Genomic DNA, 20,531 nt, shown 5'->3' on the forward strand with positions numbered 1-20,531 from the left:
GTTTCACAAAAGAAAACTTGTACCACATTACTTTTTACGTACCAAAGCCTCATGGTTCACTAAGGGTGGCCCATACTGTAAGTGTATAAAAACAAATATACATTATATCATTCATTCAAAAAATGATTTAAAGTGCGTTTGATAGTGATTCTAGAAAACGTTTCTAATATTTTAAACACTTGAATAATAAAAAATTTTAAGTATTAAAAATGTTAGAAACACTTCCTAAAATTACCGTTCAATGAGCTCTTAGTCTTTGTATGATACAAAATCAAAAACCTCAAAACACTTTCAACGTGAACAAAACAGCATCCAATCAACACAAAAGCAATGTTCAAGCATTAACCTCAGCTAATGTCTTCTAACTTGCATCTAAAGATGGAAGGGATAGGGTAAGTTCACAACACAACAGGAAAGTTTATAATCATCCTATGCATATTCTTAAAAAACCTTAAATTAAAGATATAATAGCATGCATAATAAACAATTTATAATCATTAGCAAATATGCGATAATGTCAAACACATATGCATATTGTTGATGGTTTCATCTTTGCTTTGCCTCATCTATTCTCTCACACCTGATAAGCTGCTAAGTTCCACCAATGTACATGTCAAACATCAATGCTCCAAAAAATACTTGGTCATAATAATGACTATTCTACAACTATCACCCAAGGGTAAATCATACCCCGTGTCTTCTAAGACTCATACTCAAGAGCAAGATCAACCTCGTGTCTTTTTGAACTACAACCCAATGGCAAGACCAACCCTGTATCTTTAGGAACTAAAACCCAAGGGCAAGACCAACCCCATCTACCTACATCAGAGTGTCTTCCTTGAGGGCTTTAGGGACTTTCACCCAATGACCTACGGTCCTACATAAACAATCTATTCTCTGGATATTATTTGTCATTATTTTGTATCGTTCTTGTAATGCAACCATACCATGAACCATTTTTTCAATATTAAACCCATGAATCCTCGTACCAATACATTTTCAAATGTCATTGCAACATTTTAATACAATAAATTGAGAGCACTATGGTACATTAAAACACTTCATGAAATCATAATAATGACATGAAAATTTAAATAATTGCTTCAAGAAATAAAACCAAGATTCATAATAGAATGGTATAAAATTCTCTACCTTACACCAACTTCTCTTTTACAATCCTTCTATGTGGACACCCTTAGCTATTATAAGGAACTGAAATGAAACAATATAGTTTAGGTTTTTCAATTATAAAAATTTCATAATTAAAGCTTGACATTCTTCCCTTATTGTTAATTTTAACAATTTGATGTTGATGACTTAAATTTTCATATTCCCTAATCATTATGCCTATAGGTTTACAAATCTAATTTAAGGTGGATTGAACAATTTTTGCTATGCATATCGATGTTTCCCAATTAATTAGCATACACTATTTATTCTAATTTCCTTAAACTTAATCGATTAGCAGCTCCAAGCATTCAAATAAATCTAATTAATCACATGATTCATTAATATATTTTTTCAATTAAAGCAAACTAAACAAATAATCATGATGAATCTTCCATTATGAGATATTCAAATCAAAATACTTAGAAACCTAATTAACCGTAATTTATAATTAAAACATGTTTATACCTAATTAAACTCAACTTTTAAACAAACTTTACTATTAATTTGCTTCAAAAGATCATTTGGACCCAAATATACCAAAATTACTCAATTTATCTTCTTTTTTTACCTAGATTCTTCACTTTTGCTCTCTAACTTTTCTCACTCTAAACCCACCAATTTGTTGTAGAGATAGGCTGGAAATGAGAGTTGACAATCCTTATAAAGAGGTCCTTAAGCTATCATGCATGAGGTGGTAGGCCTTAAGGCGGCCACTAATCATCAATTTGCAATTTTTTGTTGTTTAATCCTTCTAGTTATGAGTTTTTATGTCTGTAACTGCCCATTAATCCCTTAGGTTTTTATAATTTTAATTAACCCATAATAAACTAATATACATGCTTAAACTATTAACTAATAACACTTAACCTTAATCAAGATTTAATTCATAATTAAATAAAATTAACGTTAAACTAGTCTTAGTATATAATTAAGCACGTTTAAGGTTATGTATTAATATAATCATTATTGCATATTTAATTCATTACTATTAGGTATTATAATTAGAGTCTTTTGACAATTGTTTTATAGAACAATTTTATGTTATTCGCATCATAAAAATAAGAAAACATGTTTGACAACAAAAAATTGTTCTTTATTTTCTATTTTTAAAAGTAGAAAACATAGTGTTTTCTATTTTTTTTTTGAGGGTTGTTTTAATAAATAATTATATAAACATGTAAAATAATTAAAAATAAAATATTAGATATAAAAATTATTTTTAAAACATATTTTAAAATATTAAAAACATGTTAAAAACATTTTATGTTTTGAAACAAACTTTTGTTCTATAAAAATGAGAGAAGAATTTTTAAAAACTAAAATAGTTACCAAATAAAGTCTTAACATCTATTTATTTTTTCCTTCTAAAATAAACTATTTACATATGTTTATGTTTAAATTTTCTTTTATGATGTTCATCCTTTAAAAAGATACAATATAGGGTTCTTTGAGAATATTTTTAAAATAATTTTTTATAATAATTTTTAAAAATAGTTTTATGCTCTTCCCCAAAATTGAAAATTTTTGACTTATTTCTTGCATTTGTAAAAAATAAATCTTATATATAGTATTTTTTAAATTAATTTTTATATTTATAGAATTATTTTATAAAATAATTTTTAAAAATAAGTGAAAATAAATTGAAATAATTAAAACATATTATTAGAAAACACTCACTAAAAATATATTTTAAGGAAATTGAGATCGGTTGTGTTTTCAAGTTTTAACAGAATTTTTTTAAAGTATAAAATAATTATTATTTTTACTTTTGATAAAAATATGTTTTATTATTTTCAAATTTCCATATCACATGATTCACATCAAACATTATTTGGAAGGAAAAAATAAAATAAAATACAGGGGTAGAGGTTCTTTCAACATAAAACGCCGCCGTTTTATGAGAGTAACTCTTTTTCGATGTTTTCATCACTGTTTTGGTCCGTTTGAATCTGCAATTCAAAACCACATCAACAACAAACTTGGTAATTTTGAGGCTCATACGGAGCCGCCGCAGCAGCCAAGTCACCGGCGGCGTTACCTCCGGCCACCCAAAAATGTTAACCCTAGTTCGCAGAGCCACCTCGAGTCTCCGTCTCAGGTTTCTTCACAACCAATGCAATTTGGAGCGTATTCGGAGCCACCGTTTACACACGTCTGGCCTCTACGGATTTGATCTCCTGAAGACGCCTAAAGGCTTTCAGCGCTTTGTTGACGAAGCCATTGAACGGTAACTGCATAAAAGGAAAAAAAAAAAGAAAAAAAAAAAGGAAAAGCAAGATGTTGGGGTTTTCAAATGAAAACCCAGGCAAGAAAAAGAATTGGTTTCAAGTTTTGATTTATTTGCTGAGAAAAAAAAAAGATATAAATGAATGCTAGAAAACTTCCAGTTAACTGGGTCTAATGAAAAAAGGTATCGAGTCTAGCTGATTTTGAGTTTTGTTTTGCGTCGTGGTTTTACTTTATGATTATTATTATTATTATTATTATTTTTAATGTTTGAAAAGGGGAGAAGAGAAGAAATGATTTGAAGTTTGATTTTCATTTATGCTTTTATTCGTTGCTGAGAAAATCCTGGAGGAACTAGTGCCGCCACTTAATTGAGCTTGTTTTAAGGATTGGTGCAGTTGTGTTTGGGCCTACAAGTAAGGGAGATTTGGATTGCGGAGTGGAGGAACTAGTAAACTTGCCAACCTATTACATCCCTGAATCAGTGGCAGAATGACTGGAGAAGTTTCAGACTGATTTATCATAGGATGGGTGATGATCAGTGTTGGGGTCATTTGGTTGGATGAGATAGAATATCAAAACCTCAGAAAGATGGAGAATCAGGTTCAACACATCTTAGGTTGTTGAATAAGTCATTGTTGAGAAAGTGCTATGGTGATCTGCAGTGCAATGGGATAAAGTATAGAGACAGGTGGTGGAAACCAAGTCTGTGGAGTAGGGGGGATTTATGACTGAGGGAAGTTTGGGGGAGGGGGCAGTCATAGGAACAGGCTTGGGGAAGGAATTAGGCCAAATGAGTTTAGTTAGTCTCTCTTTATGGCATGGAATGGGGTTAGAGAGAGATTTTTTGGAAGCTTATCTGGTGGGAAGAGCCTTGAAGGACGTTATCCCCGAACTTTATGACACAGATAGAAACAAGGAGGTCTACGGTGCTGATTACTGGGATTGCAACAAAGGTTATAGAGTGGAGTGAGTGATGGAAACCTTGCTTTGTCGAGCAGTTCCTGTACCAGGAACTGGAGCACTGTTTATGGCTAGACTGAAAGGGGTGGGTTTGGATGGATTCAGTTAGCTTGGCAGTTGACAGAAGTTGAAGTTCGAATGTTACTTGGTAACAGATGAGGGATGGAAAATTCTTGATGCGGTTTTTTATGGAGATATTGATGGGAGACACAAGGAGGCAATTTTCCTTGGAAGGAGGCACTAGAGTCCCTTATAAAGCGTCTTTCTTTGAAGGACTGCAGCTCTGGAGTGTGAAGGATAATGTACTCCTTCTGCACTGCGAGTAAGAATGGAGCGGAAACAGTAGACAACATTCTTTTGCATTGTATTTTTGCTGTGCTGTTGTGTTTTTGTGAGTTCACTGCATGATGCTAAGAACTGTTATAATTCTTCTTTGGGGATGACTAAAGGTCCAGTTAGGAAGAGAAAGGGGGTCTTTTGGAGGCTGCAACTTTAGGCTAGTTGTGGACTGTATGGAAACAAGGGAATGGAATGCTTAAATAGTGTTCTATCTTTTTCACTTTTTCTTTTTTATCCATAACTGTGTATGTACTTGGGTTAGATCTTCAGCACTAGGTGAACTGTACTTGTTAAAAACAAAACGATATGAAATGTAAGATTTAAATTCTTCTCTTTCTTTTTCTCCTCTTAATTTTCATAGCAACCAATGAAAGCGTTATTTTCCTTTCTTTTCCTCTGTTTTCTTAGTCATTAAATGGAAGTAAGTTTATATGATTCAATTTTGATTCTGATTTTACATTTGCAGGTCCAGTGAACTGGTTACTTACATTTCTGGAATGCCTTCATCAGCAGAAATCATCAGAGCCATGGATGAGATATCAGATGCAGTAAAGTTTTTGGAGTTTAATTACACACAAACACACACACAAAGACTCCAAATTCTTTGTTGGGTTGTTATTTTCCAATCCTAAGAGTCTGTTAGTGATAAAGGCACTGTTTGATTTGTTAGGTTTGTTCAGTTGTTGACTCGGCAGAGCTTTGTAGACATACTCATCCAGATAGGTAATTTGTTATTATGAGTATTTATGGTTGCATTTATCAATTTTGATATTGCTACTACTTTTGGTGTATTCTTATGACATATTATGAAATTTCTTTTCTATCTTTGTTTGTATTTACTTTTTTTTTTTTGTTTTTTTTGTTTTTATGTTTGTGTATTTCAGGGAATTTGTTGAGGAGGCTAACAAGGCATCTATGAGAATTAATGAATATCTACATGTGAGGTGACAAGTGATTCATCTGGCTTTTGCATTGTCTTGATAAGTGATCATGCATTTGATATCTCTATGTGCATGGTTGTATGTAATGACCACATACCTTTTGTTCTTTTTACTTGTGCATTTTTTATGTGAGTTAAGAGAAATTTTAAATGGAAACAAAAGATTTTAATAGAAACTAGAATGTTAAAGGAAAAGGAAATTGGAAGGAATGAAATGTAAAATGGGATCCATTTTTTCTTTCTTGTCTATATTTAATTCTGGTAATTGGTCAGTCTGACCAAGATTGGTTACAAAGTTTAACTTCTGTTCCTGGAAAAAAAGATTAAAACATGCTGCTTGCTTCTGTGTTCATCAACAATTTCTGTGAACATGAGGATTACTCTTGATACTGCTGGGTATTGGAGTTTGAGCTACTTCCAAGATGCTCAACTCAATAAAGCCTTGTATAACAACTATTTTGGTTGGCTATGCCATTTTCCTTTTTTTTTTTTTTTAAATAAAAATCATAGGTCATCGTGTTTGTTCTTACCACCAATCTGCGTGTTCCTACTGATCAAGTGTGGTCAGGGCTTAGCAAGAAAATCAAGCTTACCACATATGATGCAAAGAGTCATGGAATCTTATACTTGAGGAGAAGCCAAAACCTGTTCCCATGCACAAAAATGTGCTTAGAAAAGGTGTTTGGACGAGTTAATAACCTCCTCTTCACTTGCAAGAAAGCCTTCCTAGTGGGGCTAGCCATGTGCTGATGCTTGACCTATGAGATAGAAGACCTGCTTTTGTATTGTCATTTTCTCGTATTGCTTGGCTAGTGCACACACACACACAACCTGTTTCCATATTGCAAAATCCTTAAACTGAACTTCTGCGGGCATGTGCTGAGAAATGTGTCTTTTCTATTATTTGCTTTTCCAAATTGAAGTGCACGTGAACGCTTCTTAGATGAAGTACCTATGATCCTTAAACATAGATGATAAGTTGATAAAATACTGAAGATAAATCATCAAAATGGATTACATTTAGTGGCTGAACCAAGTTCTGTACATCTTTCTTTTGTGTGATGCTGACCTTGGGTTATTTTTATGGTTAAAATCTGTTGTATGTGCTGTTATTGTTTTAACTTTGCTTTCTGAAGGGTACTTTCCTACTGCATTTTATGACATGGTCTTGTGTTTCACTGCGGATATGAATTTTTTTTGAGTGAAGATTTTGTTCTAAGTAGTCCAAGATTTGAAAAGATAGTCATTTAGCTTTGATACCATATATATCACAAACTAAAATATAATTTGCAGTAGTTTTGGTCATGGTTCTGAAAGTGAGCCGCAACCCAAGGTGTGTGCTTAGGTGAGGTGATATGCAGCCAAGGGCACATGCAGAATTTTATAAAATATTGGATATGCAAACATTTTTTATGCACTCATGTCATCAAATATGATCCAAAATTTCAGTTCAAGTAACAACCAGATCAAGAGTTCAAGCATTTAAATGAAGCATCCAACAAAGACAATCCAATACTACTTTTAAAAAAGTATAAAGTTTGAAATTTCAAGAATATAGAGTAAAAAGATAAAAAAAAAAACCTATGTTTCATTGTTTGGGGGCTGAAGAACTCAAACCAGAGGACAATATAAACATTTTTTGGGTATGGAGGAGAGAGAAAGAAATAGAGAGAGAGTGAGTGGGAGAGACGGGGAAGAGTACAGGCCCCAAGGTGTGAGAGAGGTCCCAGAGGGAAATCTCAACTCAGAGGGTCGGAAAAGGAGTTTTGGGATTGAGTCCAAAACTTTCGAGGTTGAGGTAGAGAAGAAAAAGGGGAGGATGCAAGTCTTTATAGTGGAGAAAAAAGGAGGGGTTTCTTCTTGGATTAAGTTGGGGCCGGCAAGCTTAGGGCCACTCATGAAGGTTTGGTTTATTGCTCAAAGGACACGAGGACGGGTCATTGGGAGAAACGATGGCAAGAGAATGGGAGATTTTTTCTTTAGTGCGAGGGGAAAACAAGGGGGTTGCTTCCTTCGCCTGGGGGTCGCAGATCGGGAGAAGAAGAGATTTAGTATCTTCGTTCCCAGAGGCAGAGGAGCAAAAGGGGGCTGGATCCTCTTGGTGGAGGCGCTGCGAGGGATAGAATCCAGTCCAGAGGGGTATTTGAGACAAGCGAACAGGGACAAATCTTGGACACCCTTGTTGGGAAAATCTTTCGCGGAGGTGGTAAAGCAGAAGTGCAGCACCGACGAAGGGGTGGTGAGGGTGACAGTGAATAACAGAGATGTAAATGTGAACTTGGAGAAGCTGGACCACTGCCTTGTTGGTTGTTGGAATCTAACACAAGATGGGGGGGAAGATTTAAGAAGATGGGGGACCCAAATGTCGAAATGGTGGGGGCTTAAGGGCAATTTAGGATTGGCCAAATTGGAGGACGGCAAGGCACTTTTGGAGTTTGAGTTGATAAATGAAGCCGAAAAAGCCCTAATCGGTGGGGGAAATAGAGGTCGATGGCCTCGTCTTGCGTTTGGAAAAATGGAGCCAAAGGACGGGATGCTTGATGGAGGAAGAGAAAGAAAGAGAGGCCTGGGTAAGGATAGTGGGTCTTCCCATTTCGTACTGGAATCGGGACTTCTGTGCAAGATAGGAGACGGATGTGGGGGTCTGTTAGAGATAGACGTCAAGACGGAGAGGAAGGAAGAACTACAGTGGGCTAGAATCCGGGTAAGGAGAAAAGAGGGGAAAAATCCTAACATGTTGGAAATCTGGGCCGAAAATACATGCTACTCCCTCACTCTGTGGTGGGAGACGAGGCCGACGCTGCGAGTGGTGCCGTCCGGCGAGGAGGAAAAACAAATAGCAAAAGACGGAGAGGTAGAGGGAGAGGTCCAGTCACGCGAGGGCAAGCGCGTGAGGGAGGCTGAAGGGGGCTCGAAACTCGAGGAGCAGCGACAGACTGCGGATGGGACGCGAGAGCTGTCTGTTGGGTCAGGGCGATCCACAGAGGGGCTCGTGGCCTGGGGAGCTACAGCTAAGGCCCAAGGGAGTGGGGCTGAAACAAAATGGGCCAGCTGTGTTGGGCCTTTTGATGAAGCCCAGTGGGGCTGAGGGCAGCAGTTCATCCTCCTACGCTAAGGAGACTGTTGGTCAAAGAGAAAGTTGGACCATGGCCCGTAAGCCCGTGGCGGATGTGGGCCTAGTAGGCGCTGGTCAGAGTCCAGTAAGGAAACCATGTGGCCAGCCTGCTGAAGCCAGAGTGCGAAGCAAAATCGGGAAGCCCATTCTCTGATTTCTCTCTATTTGGAGAGAAGGATGGACTGCACAGGCAGAGTGAGGCAGAACTCCTCCTCATAGGGCGATCGAAGACTGATAACGCCCTTATTGAGGAAGCGACGAGGTATGTACAGTCCGATTCCTTGGTCCCGGTGTTTCCTTCTTCCCCTTCTCTTTGTTTTGGTCGGACTCCAGTGGGGGAGTTTTGCGACCTTTCTGGGTCAGAAAAGCAGAGGGGCGAGGACGATCATCCGCTCCAAGTGATCATGGGATTGGAAACCCCTGTGTCAGAGACTGTTGAATGTTGGGATCTGGTGGAGGTCAACAAAAGTAGAAATGATGATAATGGTAAGGAGTTGGGTTCTGATCAAATAGTACCTCGAGTAAATAAGGCAGGGGGGGAGCTTAATTGGGAGAAAAGTGACTTCGCCAGATTTAGTGCGTTCTTGGGTTTTTCGACAGAAGGTCTGGAGAAGGACATCATGGAATTCCTGATCAAAATTCGCAAGAGAAGGGAAAGGGTTCACAGTAAGAACAGTCTGGAGAAATCCAAATTTGAGAGAGAATTAAAAAGATTGGAGTGCTCTATTAACTATGAAGGGGGAAAAAGCAAACTGATGGAGGACAAATAAGGGGTGCCAAATTACGGAGTTTAAATGAAGCTAAGAATCTTAAGCTGGAATGTTCGGGGGGCCAATGACAGCGCCAAAAGAAGGGTTATTAAGGCAATGATCAGAAGTCAGAGGGTGGATCTTTTTGTCTCCAGGAGACCAAAATCCAGGCTTTGTCGGTAGGGACTGGTGAGAAGTCTGGGCTCGGGTAGGTGGTCTAATTGGGTGGCTTTTGGACGCTTTGGGCACTGCGGGAGGGATTTTGGTGTGTTGGGATAGAAGGTCTCTGGAGGTGATGGAGACGGAGGCTGGAAAATTTTCTGTTTCCTGTAGGATTAGGAATGTGGAAAATGGGTATGACCTGGATTTTTACTGGGGTGTATGGACCTTTCTCCAGAGAAGATAGAGTGTGTTTGTGGGAAGAACTAGGGGCAATTAGAGGCTTGTGGGAAGATCCATGTGCTTAGGGGGGGGACTTCAATGTCATCTTGTCCCAGCAAGAAAGAAGTAGTCAGGGAAGGTTATCTGGGGCCATGAGAAGTTTTGCCCAAACTGTAGAGGATTTAGAACTCACTGATCTGCCTATGCAAGGGGGTAATGCCACTTGGAGTGGGGGAAGGAATAACCAATCCTGGCGAGGCTTGACAGATTCTTGGTGACTCAGCAGTGGCTAGACATGTTCAGTGGGGTAACCCAATGCAGATTGCAAAGACCCATATCCGATCATTTCCCCATATTGCTGATGGGCGGGGGAATAAGGAGGGCCCTATTCCGTTCAGATTCGAGAATATGTGGCTGAAAGTGGACGACTTTAAGGGTCTTCCCGGGGGTCGGTGGCAAGGAATTGAGGTGGGAGGAAGGGCTAGCTTCAGATTGGCCTACAAGTTGAAGGTTTTGAAGCATAATATTAAAATTTGGAATAAGGAGGTGTTTGGCAGGTTGGAGGTTAATAAAAACTCCGCCCTTCAGCAGCTGGAATACTGGATGGAGTGGAAAGTGAGAGAAGCCTGACTATAGCTGAAACCGAAGCAGAAAAAAGAAGCAAAGGATGCCTTCTATAAATGGGTTGTTAATGGAAGAAGTGCATTGAGGCAGAAGTCAAGGAGTTATGGCTCAAGAGGGGGATAGGAACACCGGTTATTTTCACCGTATGGCCAATGCCCACCGTCAGGAACAATTCGCTGGACAGAATTGTAATCAATGGGGAGCTGCTGTCTGAGGACCAAGAGGTGAGGATGGGATAGTGAATGCCTTCCAGAACTTGCTCTCAGAAAGAGCCGGGGTGGAGAGCGGATATTGAGGGACTGCAGTTTAATCAATTGAATTCCCGGGAAGCTTATGTTTTGGAGGTGCCTTTCTCTGAGGAGGAAATCAAATCTGCTCTGATGGAGATGAGGGGTGACAAAGCCCCAGGCCCGGATGGTTTTACCGTGGCTTCTGGCAACGACTGCTGGGATTTTGTGAAGGAGGAGGTGGTGGATATGTTTAAGGAATTCTTTGAGTATGGGTCGTTTGCCAAGTCTCTCAACACAACCTTTTTGGTCCTCATCCCTAAGAAAGGTGGAGCTGAAGACCTGGGGGATTTTAGGCCAATCAGCTTGCTTGGGGGTTGTATAAACTTTTAGCCAAATCCTAGCTAATAGGCTAAAAAAAAGTGCTGGATAAAGGTGGTTTCAGTCGACCAAAATGCTTTTGTGAGAGGGAGGCAGATTTTGGATGCTTCCCTAGTAGCTAATGAGGTGATTGATTATATGGTATAAAGAAAAGAGAAAGGCTTGTTATGCAAGTTGGACATCGAAAAAGCCTATGATAGCGTCAATTGGAAATTTCTTATGAAGGTTCTTCGGAAGATGGGTTTGGGGCTCGTCTGGATGGAATGGATGTGGTGGTGTATTTCTACTGCTAAATTCTCTATTTTAATCACGGGGTTCCAGCTGGGTTTTTTTCAAACTCAAAGGGGTTGAGGCAAGGAGACCCCCTCTCTCCTTACCTTTTCGTATTGGGAATGGAAGTGCTTAGTAATATAATTAGACGGGCTGGTGAGGGGGGTTTTATTTCAGGATGTAAGATGAGGGGGAGAGGGGGGAAGAGCTGTCTGTTAGTCATCTTCTCTTTGCTGACGACACTCTCATTTTTGCAAAGCTGAAAGAGAACAAATTGACCTATTTGAGTTGGATTTTAGCTTGGTTTGAGGCTGCATCTGGCCTTAAAATTAACCTAGCTAAGAGTGCTGTTTTTCCGGTGGGGGAAGTGGATGAGGCGGAGGAGCTGGCGGCTGAGCTAGGCTGCAGTTTGGGGCTCTTCCCACTGTGTACCTAGGGCTGCCCCTTGGAGCCCGTCACAAAAATTCCTCTTCTTGGGATGGGGTGGAGGAGAGAATGAGAAGACGACTAACTCAGTGGAAAAGGCAATATATTATTCGAAGGGGGGAAGAATTACTCTCATAAAGAGCACTTTGGCCAACATACCCATCTACCTCCTTTCCCTTATATCGTTATTCCTAAGGCTGTGGCAAGAAGGATTGAAAAGATTCAAAGGAGATTTTGTGGGGGGGAGGAAGATTAGAGGGAAAAGCTCACTTGATTAATTGGAAGGTGGTGTGTAGGCCTAAGGAGGAGGGGGGTTTAGGCATCCGAAAGATAGATGTATGGAACAAAAACTCTTTTGGGTAAATGGGTTGGAGATATGCCTATTGAAAAGGATAACCTTTGGAAAATGTGATAGGGATGAAATATGGTCAAGAGGAATGTGGGTGGAGACTAAGGAAGTTAGTGGGCCTTATGGGATGGGGTTATGGAGGGAGATCATGAAGGAGGCGGACTGGTGTTGGGAGAGCATGGCTTTTAAGGTGGGGAATGGGACTAGAGTTTTGTTTTGGACGGACAAGTGGTGTGGCAATGAGGCGTTTTCTCAAACCTATCCTCAGTTATTTACCTTGGCGGCCATAAGAATGCTAAAGTCTGTGAAGTGTGGGATTCTAGTATGGGCAAGGAGGTTGGAATCTCAGATTGGTTAGAGATCTCAATGATTGGGAGATGGAGCAGATAGGTGGCTTGTTGTATCTTCTGAAGGATTTCAGGATAGCTCCTGAGGAGGACTCTGTGAGTTGGAAGCGGGAAGGCAATGGTGTGTTTGGGGCCAAAGGGGCCTACATAAGTTTGAGTGGCCCCTCAGCCGGTGCTTTTCCAAATAGACGCATTTGGTTGGATAAAGTTTCCAACAAAGGTGTCTTTTTTTGCTTGGGAGGCATCATGGGGGAAGATCCTCACCTTGGACAAGCTTCAAAGAAGGGGATGGCAGCTCCCTAATCGGTGCTACCTATGCGGATGCGAAGAGGAGAATGCAAATCATATTTTATTACATTGTATAGTGGTTAAAACTATTTGGGAAATCTCCCTTGCCATTTTTGGAGTTCAATGGGTATTCCCAGAGTCAGTTATAGAGGTGTTACGTAGTTGGGGGGGTTCTTTTGTGGGGAAAAAAAGAAAAAAGATATGGAATTCCATTCCCGTTGTGCATATTTTGGACGGTTTGGAAAGAAAGGAATAGGATAGTATTCAGGGGAGGGTCCTTAGATATTCAGAAATTTAAGAATTCTTTTGTATGTAACTTGTGGAGTTGGGCTAGGGTGTACATTGGTGAGGAAACTCACACTCTGTTAGGCTTTTTGGAATGGCTTGGGACCACTTGAGGGTGGGTGAGGTTGGTCAGATTTTTTTGTTTTTCCAGCCTTGATTGGGTTGGTCAGTATACTCCCTGTATACATGTGGCTTTTTAGCCTTTTCTATTATATATGATTGCTCATTTATCAAAAAAAAAAAAAAAATATAAACATTTTTTGGGTGTTGACATTTGCAACACATGCACTTCCATTTTTGTTTCTAATTTATTTTAGAAAAAAGGCCAAAACAACATTATTTTTCCATTAAAAAAAAAAAAAGATTGAGAGGTGTGCTTCTCCAAAAAGGCATGCAACTTGGCAACCAATGCTCCACAGCTGGAGCATTGCTGAGCCATAGGACTAGGCGTGCCTTTAACAACTATGGTTTAGAATTTTTATTAACAGGATTAATTTTAGGTTGTCTAGATGATAATTCATTTTAGAAAAGGAATTTGATCTTTGTACATCAGGACAAGTAAATGACTTTCATCTGCTGTAGAAAAAAAAAAATTTTTATATGCGGAAAGTTTAGGGCTTGTTTTGGAAGGTTTTTCAAAATAGTTCTCAAAAAATAGTTTTTTAGAATACTTTTCAAAAATAGTTCTCTGATGTTTTCTAAAACAAAAGTTTGTTTGGGAACTTGAAATGTTTGTATTTTATGTTTCCAAATATTTTTAAAAAATAACTTTTATATGAAGTGCTTTATTTTCAATAATATTTCATATTTGTACAATTATTTTTTAAAACAGCTTCCGAAAACAAGTGAAAACAACTAAAATATATTCTTAGAAAACACCTTGTTTTTCAAACAACTAAAATATAGTTCTCTGATGTTTTCTAAAACAAAAGTTTGTTTGGGAACTTGAAATGTTTGTATTTTATGTTTCCAAATATTTTTAAACAATAACTTTTATATGAAGTGCTTTATTTTCAATAATATTTCATATTTGTACAATTATTTTTTAAAACAGCTTCTGAAAACAAGTGAAAACAACTAAAATATATTCTTAGAAAACACCTTGTTTTTCAAACAATTCTCAAAAACCTATTTTGGGAACAATTACCAATCGAACAAGTTTTCCCATTTTTTTGTTCTCAAAAACATAGCTTCAATCTATATGCTCAAGGGTAAAATTTAATCCAACTTTGACAGGACCTTCAGGAACTGTGGTTTATAACTATTTTTGATAGAATTTCTTTCATGCTTCTGGGTCTCTTCAAATGCATTTGCTATTGACAGTAAAATTCTTTGGCCTTTTGTTTCAATGGAATGCAGTATCTCAACACAAATCATAGTCTTTATCATGCGGTGATGAAAGTTGAAAAAGATCCTAATTTGCTTAGCAAAGAAGCTAAAAGGGCAGCCCATTACTTACGCGTTGACTTTGAGAAGGGTGGAATCCATCTTGCAGCTGGTACTTACATGGCCATTTTCTTTACTTTAGGCATGTTAATATTTTCTCTTTCAGTAACTAACATCTCAGTCTTGCTTCACAGATAAGCTTGATCGAGTTAATCAGCTGCACGTAGACATTGCTCATCTGTGCAGGGAGTAAGTAATTCTTATTGTTATTTCATGACATCGTTCATCCTATTTCCATATAATTGATTAAAACCATTAATTTCTTGATGCTCATTATGACCATTACTTTATCATGGAAATGTTTGAGAATTCATTAGTTGTCTGTTGGATATGGGGTTTCTCAAATTCTTATGGATTGCTATTTTTCCTACCTAAAGAACAACATTCATAGTATATGTGGTCTAACTTATGACCTTATTCATGCACCTTGTTTTTGTTTTTTATTTTTTTTAAATTAGGAAATAAGAATGGTGTTATATATGGAAATAAACTCTACAGACATGTTAATAAGATTGTGGGCTATTATGTGATTCAGAAATTGACTTTTTTTCTCATAGATATATTAATTAGAATGTGCTGTAATAGCTCCCATATTCATTTATATATGCAAACACATTCACTGAGTCCAAGCATGCTTGCTTTTGTATCATACTGGGGTACTCATTTGTGCATTTCTTTTGAATCCAAAATTTGAATCATTAAAGAAAGGTTAAAATTTGAACATTGTAGAAGGTGAAATAATTTATCAAAGTTACTTAGCCTCTGAACCCTGGCTTAAGTTGTAAGTTTGGGATGTTCCTGGTTTAATTTCATATACAAAAAAAGGGACACCTATAGAAAGAAAAGTTTCTGGAAGTTACTTGAGCTCAAGGATGTTTGGAAGTATGATATTAAGTATGGGTATGTGTGGTTTATAAGTCACATTAGTTAGTTAATTACCTGAAGTATATGGAACTTCTAAGCATGATTGGAGCGTTCCTTTTCTTTCTATGCTTTTTTTTTTTTTTTTTTTTTTTTTCTGTTGGTTGTGATCTTATGTAAATACTTCTCTACAAAAAGTTTAATTTCTTAATAGTCATTGGTGGATTTTACACTTTTTGTTTTTCTTTTCTTTTTATAGGAGAAATATTCATCAGTAGAGTTTCTCATTTCTGTCGTTTTTCTGAGTGGTTTTATTTGAGTTGCCTTTGAATTCCCATGCTTGGATGGCTCAGTTGCTAACTTCTGTTGGAATGTGGTCCGTAAAAGAGGTTCCATGCACTGATGCACTGCATATTTTATAATTTTGTTTGTTTCTTACTCTGCTCTTCTATCTTAAACCAAAATAAACATTGTTTAGAGTTTTTAATCTGTTGAAGTATGTGCAAATACCGGGCTGATTGATTTTCTGCATTCATTTGGTCCAGGTTCAGTGAAAATATTATCACAGACCCAGGTTCTGTAGATATATTTCCGGCATCAAGGATTCCAAAACATTTGCACCATCTTTTCAAGCCTATTTATGGTTTAAATTCCAGTACTTTAAGAGGATCTTCAGGATCAAGAGATAACATCAAGGAAAAGGGATTTCAGATAACAACAGAGCCAGGAACTTTATCCTCTATTCTGCAATGGGCATCAGATGCTGAGGTAGTTTTCATTTAATTCTTTTGCTAATATGTGGTGCTAGGGATGGTGATGGCTCGTTCACATTGAGCTAAAAAATAGTGAAAATATACTCAACCCAAATATGACCGTTAACCTGCTTAATAAATTGGTTAGTTTGAATTGTATATGAATTGACGTGGATAATCTGTTAACACAATTTTAACTCATTAAATCCTTTGACATGATTTTAAGCCATTTAACTTATTTAACTTATATGCTTCTAACCTATTTAACTTATTTAAAATCTTACATTTATAAATGTATTATGTTACAATGTATTTTAGTTGCTTTAACTTTCAGCTCTAATTTGATTTTATTTTCCATAAAATCTTAATTAATTTAATTATTTAATTTTACTTATAATATGTTTATAATATAAAAAGTAAATTAAAATTATAATTTTGCACTTGTTTATAATTTTATTTAATGTTTTAATTATAAAATATTTTTAATATATAAAATTTGATTTACTTAGTTATTTAATTTTTTTAATTATTTGATATTTATAATATTTTTTTTCTTAATTTTTTTTTATAAATTTTAAATATGTGAAATTTATAAATTTATATAGGTTAAATGGGTCATTTTGACACGATTAAGTAGACTGGTTATTTTGATACAAATAAGTAAATGGGTTAAAACAAGTTGAGTAGTCAAATCTGAACATGACCCTTGAAAGAGCTATATGGGATGATATGATTATGACACAAACACAATTATATCAAACCTGAACCTGCTAAAATTTGTGTCATTTTGAGTTGCTCTTAATGTTATCATTTTTCATGAACTTAGTATAAAGGGTTTTAAAAACTGCTATATAATATTTGTGGAATTAAAAGATGAACAAAAATGGGAGCAGACCATCTTAGTTTTAACTGCTAATATTCTAAAATAACTTCATTTTCTTGATGTATTTAAATTTGCTTTGGTTAAGGGACTTTGGAGTACTTCAAGCTGTTTGAATTGCTAACACTAGTATCTTTTTCAACAGTTCTCATTCCATCTTCTCAGTTTTTAATTTAATTTAATTTTAAATTTTATTCACTCCCAGGTTAGGAAAATGGCATACATACAAGGAAATTCTGTTCCCCATGCAAACCTTGCTGTACTTGATAAACTTATAGCTGCCCGACATGAGATTGCTCAGGTTATTTGTCTTCATGTTCAATATTTTGATTAGTATTAAATATTGTATGTTATAATTTACATGAGATGAGGTGCTGTAGTTTGATTTTGTAGAAGATGTTTTATGTGATAATTATTTAGTGAATATGTTAGAATACTTCTATCTTCTGAATGTACTTATGAGAAGGCCCTTTAATCAAGTTATTTAAATTTTAACAATTCTCTGGAGGAAGAGTCTCCTGAATATCCTGGAGAAGATTCTCTCTAGCAGGCATTACTCTAATACACAAGGCCAGAGATATGGTTTGTTTGGTTTTAGAAAGATGGGATCTATGATCAGACATGAAGATGGTCCATTAGTCCATCTTGTACAGGGTTTCTTTTCTTGTGGTAACTAGTTAATTATTGTACCTTAAACTCTTTATTTGGATTTTGAGTTCCTCTGTTATATCTAATTGAATATACAAACCATGTCTAAGTGCATCACTCTCATAGCCAATATGAATTCTCTGGCTTGATATGCTTTTAATTTATTGATGCTTATCTACCAAAAGAAATGAAGGGCTTGGTTATGTAAGAGTCACCACAAGCTTTGAACCTCATGTTTTATACAGTGCTTAAAATATTGTTCTATAATGATTTTTCTTTAATGTTTTAGCTAGTGACTGCCAACAAGTAGCTTTGAAATCCCCAAACGCTAACTGGAAGTTATCTGTGCCATATTGATTGCATGCTAGTTATTTCCCACTGGAGGAGATACGACCGACTTTTGGACACAATAGGCTCACACTCAGAATTAATGTTGAGTCCTGTTAGAAGTAAGAAATTGTAATTTTAGGGTTCAGGTTATGCAAAAGAAGAAGAAAGCATAGAAAAATTTAGGTTTGTCTAACTGAATTCCTTACACCTTCTCATCGATTTATATTATTAACCATGCTTGTAATAAGGCCATATTATTGTATATGGATAAGCTAAACTCAATGTCTGCAGCTCTGAATTGATTAAACCAAGCATAAAATTGTTCATTTCTAGATCCTAGTGAACTTGCACTTGTGATTTAGGGGGTGAAGGAGCAATTGGAATTGAAAGAGTAATAGAACATAAGAACTCCCCCTAACAAGTGGATATAAGGTCCAGTGACAAATTTTGTCTTGGTACTCACTAAGTAACATCAACACCAAAAAGCTGATATCATCACTTACAAAATTATCATTGTCTTAGAATTGTAAAATGGTTACTTTTTTGAGTATGAGTATCCAAGAAACCACAATTGTAAGTATGAGGAGAAGGTTTTTCACCCTTGAGGCCTAGCTCAAGTGGTAAAGGGTCAAGGAGGGTTAGTGGGAGGTTCTAGGTTCAAGTCCCAATGGGGATAAACATTTACCCATAAAAAGAAAAAATGCAGAGAAGGTTTGTCGCAACAAGGGTCTAGATTATGCACTAAGATAACACAACCAAATACCTGAGAAGCGAGTTATAAAAAAAGAAAGGCCTGGATGTAAAAAGTAAAAAGGGGTCTGATTGTTAATAACAGCATATGGTATATGATTAATGATGTGCCTTGCTGTGAGAGTAAATGATAGTACATTTTCATACCTGTATATGAAAAAGGTATAAATATCATTTAGTAATTGACAATGTTTTTTCATAGCAACACCATTTTTTTTTTGATAGGTAATAAAATGGGCTACATTAATAGTGCCTAAAAGACGGCGAAACAAGTACACACGAAGTATACAAACAAAGCCCAAAAAAAGCTAGGTAGTGAGGAGACAAAAAAAAGCCTTATCCTTACCTAACAAACAACCAATCAACAAAATCAATTAAAGACAACGTGTGATCTTCTACATACACCCTAGCCCAATTCACAAAAGTATACATGAAAATAGATTTAATTGCTTAGTCGGACTGCTTGATGTCATTGAAAGCTCTTCTATTCATTTCCTTCCAAATAGTCCATAAGAAGCATAAAGGGGCAGCCCTCCATGCTTTCTCTTGTTTTTTACCCACACAAGAGTCGTGCCAACCTAACAGATTCCTTCTAATTGAGGAATGCATAACCCACTGCACACCAAAAAGGGAGTAAACCAAGTTCCACAACATCCTAACAGATTCCTTCTAATCGAGGAATGCATAACCCACTGCACACCAAAAAGAGAGTAAACCAAGTTCCACAACATTCTAGCCTTGTCACAAAACAAGAGTAGGTGATTTGTAGTTTCCTCATCTTTTTTCCACAAGTAAAACCTATTTAGGATATTCCAACCCCTCCTTTTCAACTGATTAAGAGTCGAGAAGTCTACTCCAAGATGCTTTCCAAGCAAAAAAATTGATCCTCATTGGAGCCCATGACCTTCAAATAATACTAAATGGTAAAGAATCTGTAGAAGCCCTAGTATAGGGGCAATAAAGAGATCTAACTGAAAATTTGCCGTTCTCGCTTTCTCTCTAGCTTAGAATGTTCTCCACTTCCCTTCTAGGGCTCTAGATACCCAAATCCTCACCCTCCTCCCATGGCTTTGAAACCTAACTGTCTTTGTTTACTACCAAAAAAAAAAAAGTCAAGGAAAACTTCTTTCAAAATTTGGTCCTTGCACCACAAGTCTTTCCAAAACTTAACCCTTTTCTTGTTCCCAACTATAAAGCGAGATTTACTTCTTACACCCTCCCATTCATTTCTAATGGTTTTCCACAACCCCACACCATAACCTCCTCTCACTCCTCTGGAATACCATCCCCGTTCTTCTTCTCTAAACTTCCCATTAATGATTTGCTTCCCTCTCATAAGCAAATCTCTAACTCCACTTATTGAGCAAGGCTTTGTTTAGGGAAATAAGGCTGTGAATTCCAAGGCCTCCCTCATCTACATGAACTAAATTTCAATTCACAAAATGAGACTTTTTCTCTAGGACGCCACCGTCCCAAAAAAATCCCTTTGGATATTTTCGAGTCTTGAACTCACCTTTCTAGGAATAACAAATAAAGAAATGAAATAAATCGGGAGACTTGATAAGTAGTTTTTGATCAAAGTAAGCCTCCCGTCCTTAGAAAGGTATTGCCTCTTCCACATTGTTAATCTTTTTCTAAATCTCTCTTTCATTGCATCCAACACCGTGGAAGATTTAAAAGAGGCACCCAAAGGAAGACCCAAGTAGGAGGTGGGAACTTCCCAACTCTATTACCCAACACCGAAGTAACATCCTCCATTGTTGCAACCCCCTTATAGGAATTAC

At 36.9% G+C, this 20,531-nt stretch overlaps 1 protein-coding gene across 2 annotated transcripts in view; it reads left to right on the forward strand.

Annotated features, from left to right (window-relative positions):
- The first annotated feature begins 3,123 nt into the window (after positions 1–3,123).
- LOC117933773 (mitochondrial intermediate peptidase, mitochondrial) overlaps positions 3,124–20,531 on the forward strand; it is a 30,288-nt gene continuing 12,880 nt past the window's right edge. Inside the window, exons 1-8 of one of the 2 annotated variants that reach the window (XM_034855302.1) lie at positions 3,124–3,397; positions 5,165–5,246; positions 5,369–5,421; positions 5,583–5,637; positions 14,440–14,578; positions 14,661–14,715; positions 15,933–16,155; positions 17,225–17,320. In XM_034855302.1, coding sequence (XP_034711193.1) covers positions 3,225–3,397; positions 5,165–5,246; positions 5,369–5,421; positions 5,583–5,637; positions 14,440–14,578; positions 14,661–14,715; positions 15,933–16,155; positions 17,225–17,320 — 876 coding nt within the window. In that variant the 5' untranslated portion in view covers positions 3,124–3,224. Of the gene's footprint in view, positions 3,398–5,164; positions 5,247–5,368; positions 5,422–5,582; positions 5,643–14,439; positions 14,579–14,660; positions 14,716–15,932; positions 16,156–17,224; positions 17,321–20,531 lie in introns of those variants that run through there. The other variant, XM_034855303.1, reaches the window with a different exon arrangement.

This window comes from Vitis riparia, chromosome 16 (genome assembly GCF_004353265.1).
Source record: "Vitis riparia cultivar Riparia Gloire de Montpellier isolate 1030 chromosome 16, EGFV_Vit.rip_1.0, whole genome shotgun sequence".
NCBI lineage: Eukaryota > Viridiplantae > Streptophyta > Magnoliopsida > Vitales > Vitaceae > Vitis > Vitis riparia.